This window comes from Nanorana parkeri, unplaced genomic scaffold (genome assembly GCF_000935625.1).
Source record: "Nanorana parkeri isolate BGI_ZX_2015 unplaced genomic scaffold, ASM93562v1 scaffold1013, whole genome shotgun sequence".
NCBI classification, from domain to species: Eukaryota; Metazoa; Chordata; class Amphibia; order Anura; family Dicroglossidae; genus Nanorana; species Nanorana parkeri.
Window position 1 is genome coordinate 91,682 of NW_017307281.1, and position 5,440 is coordinate 97,121.

The window sequence follows — 5,440 nt, forward strand, 5'->3', positions numbered from 1 at the left end:
GGGTTTGCTAGTGATGCAACTCTGGCCCCTGGTTCTGTCCGGGGTCCCGCCAAGCTCACTGACGGAGCTGTGTGGGACCCTGGCCAGAGCATCCCAGCTTGCTAAGAGGTCTTAGCAACCTGGGATGCTCTGGCCAGAAAGGGGGCGGCAGGCACACCCACCGCCCCTCCACGTGACCCAAAGAGATGCCCCCTAAAGCAATATAGGGACGGCCCTGACTGTGACAAAGACAACGATTACTCTGCATTATATATGTCATTTTTCTTTTACTCATAGTTGTACAGTCAATGCCAGCGCATAGCATTGAAGCCAAGCACGGGAATATATAGTCCCCCAAATTTTTACAAAGTCCACTCTGCTGCTTTTAATACCAGTCATCATACATGGCCGACTTGCTGTGTGAAGCAAAAATAGATGACAACAAGCTATCCCGCCCCTTCGAGCAGCATGACCATCCTGTTAATGGCGGTGACAACAGATCCTAGGATCCTCGGGGAGGTTCAATCGGAGTTTACAAACCACCTTTTGTCATAATCCTCCGAGCACAAACATCAATCACTCACTTCTTATTCAAGCCTGTTATTTTTCCGAGAGGAAGGCTGGCTGAGCGGCCGGCTTCCTTTTTAACACGGTTTGATGGTGATTTCATGTAATTGGTTGGGCGCTCAGTAACCTGAAGGAATGTGATGCAGTAATTAGGCTCAGTGCTGTTTCCTTGAGATACCCCGGCCTTGGCTGTGCGTCTGAAGATAAACCTGCAATTACAGGCTTCTTGCGGGAACGTCACTCGAAGACGACCGCTGGATCGCTGTCCAAAAAGGCCGCAGAAAGCCTCCGAGTGATTCATGGGGTTTCCACAGGACGGGACGAGGAAAACATCTGCCATGATTAAACTGGCTTCACTGGAAGGTGGAAATTGGCCATGCTTGGCTTTTAAAGGGGGGCTCCGTCTTCACACACACTCCCCTTCTAAAAGAAAAACCACATGTACAACCTACAATGTATCTATCTGTACCCATTAAGCTGAATATAGGCTATACAATCTGATTGTACAATGTACTATGGATCTAGACTTTGCACTGCATACCCACTGAATGGATAGTCCGCCTTCCAATGTAATGCACCAAAAACAGGCCAACCAGCAGGGTGTAGTACATAGCTTCTTGAAAACATCACAGCACCCTGCCTCAGTACTCTCCTCTCAAGAGACCTCAGCCCTGATGCAAGCAGGGGGCTGGCTCTTGGGAGGAGTTATGCAAATATTAAATGCATTGATAGGTGGATATCAGCCTCTAGGAGTGGGCGGCACTACGTAGATTGCATAGGCATGCAGCCTGCCCTGGGTAATGCTCCCATGTGGTGCTGAATCCACATGATTGAAAGAACTGAAATCCAATGAATGAAAGGGATGGGCCAGGGAGGAAAGAACAACATGATACTGAATGTCTTTCAGCAGGGAAGTGAGGAGGCGTCTCTCTGACATGTTGCAGCTTCTAATGCACATAATGAGAAGCTCACAGTGTGCAGTGCAATCAGAGGAAGTGATTGAAGTACAGGAGAGGAGCCGGTGTTCTACCAAAGTCTGTGACTGCGTTAGAATGTGTGACCGGTGACATGGTCACACATTCTAACCTAATCCCGCCTAGTTTTTCGGCGGTGGAATGTGTGACCGGTCACGTGGTCACACATTTTCACGTAATCACACCCACTTTTTCTGGGGGTTAAAATCTGTGACCCGCAAAAGGTGAAGAATTCTAGCTGTTCCAGGGCAGATCGGCATCGCAGATTGTATGTGCAGGAGAACCGATCTGCCCTGGAACAGCTGATCGGTCCGAAAATGTCACTTCTATCCGACTCTGTGAGTGCGATCTCACATTCCATAAAGTCGGATAGAAGTGACATTTCTGGACCGATCAGCTGTTCCAGGGCAGATCAGTTCTCCTGCACATACCATCTGCGATGCTGATCTGCCCTGGAACAGCTAGAATTCACCTTTTGCCGGTCACAGATTTTAACCCCCGGAAAAAGTGGGTGTGATTACGTGAAAATGTGTGACCACGTGACCGGTCACACATTCCACCGCTGTCACAATCTTTGATAGAACACCGGTACAAGACTAAAGGAAAGAATGGAGTTAAGGTTTAGGTCCGTGAGTCACCACTCTCCCTATTGGATTTTAATTTAGTTATATTATGGGGAATGTAACAGGAAGAGCTGGAACAGACACAGGGGGCGGGATTACCCAGAAATCCCAGGTGGGCCGGGATACAGTCAGAAATAATGAAGGGAGTATGAATGAAATAACACTCAGGGTGGACCAGACTGGCCGTCTTCAATAAACTGTGCAGGCATCTACTCCAGGGTAGCCAAACTTCAGTCCTCCAGTTGTGGTCAAACTGCAAATCCCATTACAAGACTCTGACAGCCACAGGCATGAGGCAGATGCATTATAGCATTTGTAGTTTCATCACGGCTGGAGTGCTGACGTTTGGCTACCCCTGATCTATACAGTAAGTGCTAACTGCGGTAACCCACAGCGGCCAACCACCAGAGTCCTCCATTGAAGTTAGACCAGTACAAGATTCCATACACAGGGTCATAGGGGCATTGTGCCCTTACCGCTGTGATCCTTGCATTGTTTCACAGGATAAGTCTGAACAAGTCCTGTGAGTTCTGCTATGGGGAAAAAAGGGCGAGTTACATTCAGAAGAGGAAATCAGATCCGTATTAATAGATAATTGTCGGCTCCTTTGTCTGATAGGTTAGAGGAAGGACACGGAGATTCATCTTACCTTCCTCTTCTTTGACCTTCCCTCTGACTGTAATGTCCTAGTGCATTGCTCTACACATTCAGCAAAATTCAGGTCACCGTGATCAGCGCTGTAGTCGAGGTCTGCCAGTCTTGCCAGGGACAGGATATAGTTACACGCTATTCTCAAGATGGCCAACTTAGACAGCTTCTGTCCATAGGAGTAACAAGGCACCTGGGAAGGAAGAAGAAGAAGAAGAGCTTATATTACAGCTGACAGTGAAATGTGGCAAAGACCAAGTCACATTCTGTTTTCTTTTTTCATTTTCTACTTTTTATAAATTATCTGCTGCGCCTCCTTATTGTAAACCTTTTATTTACTTGAAGAACTTTCCTTTCTTTTCATGCTTTACTGCGGTGTTTGTGCTGAATGTTTTAGCCAGATTTTACCCGTTCCCACATCTGATGTATACACATAGGATAACATTGCCGCTACAAAAAAACAAAACCTAAGAGGCTGATGTATAAATCTTCCATTACTCCATTCATAAAACTTCCATTACTGCATCATTCTATTTATAAAACTTCCATTACTCCATAACTCCATTTATAAAACTTCCATTACTCCATAACTCCATTTATAAAACTTCCATTACTCCATAACTCCATTTATAAAACTTCCATTACTCCATAATTCCATTTATAAAGGTTCCATTACTCCATGAATAAAACTTCCCTTGTTTCACAGCTCCATGTATAAAACTTCCATTACTCTGTAATTCCATTTATAAAACTTCCATGACTCCATAACACAATTTATAAAACTTCTATGACTCCATTTATAAAACTTCCATTACTCCATAACTCCATTTATAAAACTTCCATTACTCCATAACTCCATGCATAAAACTTCCATTACTCCATAACTCCATGCATAAATTGCCCATTTCTCCATAACTGGATCTCCTACAGTATGCTCCTCAACTCCATCTAGTGGCAGTAATGCCGTGCAAACAGAATTTGGCCAGCTATACACTGGGGCCGAAGTTTTATACATCAGCCCCTAATTGTAACTCTCTATTGTGCACAGTGTAGCTAACAGCAGCCTCAAGAGAAGCGGTGCCTGTAAGCTGAAGATTGTTAGCAGGAAATGATAATGAAGGATTTTATTTAATGCTTGCTCTTTCCTATTATCTTTTTGAATGAAATATAGAAATGAGCACATGATCTGCTGCCGGCAGAGTAGATCAGCTAGTGCAGTGACATTGATGGGTCTATTTATGAGGAAGAGTGGATATCTCTAGCTGCTATCTGTTATACTCCGCTGTATTTCCCAAGGGGCCCAGTCATATAGGGCCAGGCCAGGGTTAATTATGGTAAACATGACCCCCCCAGTTCCCTGTTAACATTACATAGAAGGGGAAAGCCAGGTAGGGTTTTTAGGCAAGTAAAAATCCTCGCCTTGGGTGCCAGAAAACCTTGTCCGGCCATTGCTTTTGTCACCATAGGTACACTTTAATAATATTAAATAAAGCCGTCATGGAATAGTCCTTTTTTTTTTTCTATTGCAGCTCTTCCAAACATGTCACTCGTCTTCAGAGCCGGACCTGCTGACACCTTTGAATTGAGATGGGCCATGTCAGGACACTTGTGTTCCTACTAGCACCATCTGCCTTTACAGGAAGGCCTTGGTGAGCCTCTAGCGTGCTCTCCATCTGCTCCATGTATCACACACACATTCACATCAGCTGCATGACAAGTCATTCTTATCCTTCCAAGGCCAGAATCCGGGACACGAGTGGTCCACTTTCAACACGTCGCCTGATCTGTTGCTTCCGTCCCGTCTGAGCCTGATGGAATTACCTTCACTTAGCAAAAAATAAGATAATGCTTGCACATTTCTTGGAAGGGAATGGATCAATCATATTAGCAACTGATCTCCAGGGGAAGAGGCTGCTGGAATTAAGATCTCCATTGTCAAGTGAAAGAGAAGATATCAACAGGCAGGCTGATTTAAAGGCGCACTCCAGCCAAACTCAGATGGTTTGCATAAGAACACATACAGAGGACACAGCCTACAAGCCAGATTTTTTTTTTACATTGCCATTTTTTTAGGGATAACTGGCCGCTCCAGTGTGAAAAATCCTCAGGTCGCCGGTAACCTGGTATTCCCAACTCCGCCCATCTGAGGCTCTCTGCATACACTGTACGAATGCATGCCCCCACAGTACTCTAACGCTTTAAATGATAGTAATAATTCTAATTAACCTTATGCACATCTCTGCCCCTTCTTACTATTCTCACCTCTACTGCAGGGACATGCGGTCAGGGGAGGCAGGGGAGGCAGAGCCTCACCTAGTATTATGGAGGAAAAAGCTGTCAGCTTCACGTCTGAAGCTGACAGCTTTTTCTCCATTCAGAGCAGCTTCTATCAGGTAGCACAGCAGGGAAAGCCTCCCCGTTATGTAACCTGCCATGGACGGAGTGCTGCCTGTTAATTACAGGCGGCGCTGCATCCAGCTTTTGACAGTTAGGTTACACAGCACCGGGCTTCCCCACTGCTTGTTTAACCTAACTATTGAGGCAAGAGCTGTCACAGCCTCTACTCTATGTTAGAGGCATGAGCTCTGTGGATAGCTTGGACCAATGGCAAAGCGCCATTGGTCGAAGCTGTCCGATCAAAAAAAGAAA

General features: G+C 45.5%; 1 protein-coding gene across 1 annotated transcript in view; it reads right to left on the reverse strand.

The window, feature by feature from the left end:
* Nucleotides 1-5,440, reverse strand: part of ATOH8 (atonal bHLH transcription factor 8) — a 51,940-nt gene that overhangs the window by 23,667 nt on the left and 22,833 nt on the right. The window contains exon 2 of the mRNA XM_018567130.1: nucleotides 2,793-2,984. Within this exon, the coding sequence (XP_018422632.1) occupies nucleotides 2,793-2,984 (192 nt within the window). The remainder of the gene's footprint in view (nucleotides 1-2,792; nucleotides 2,985-5,440) is intronic.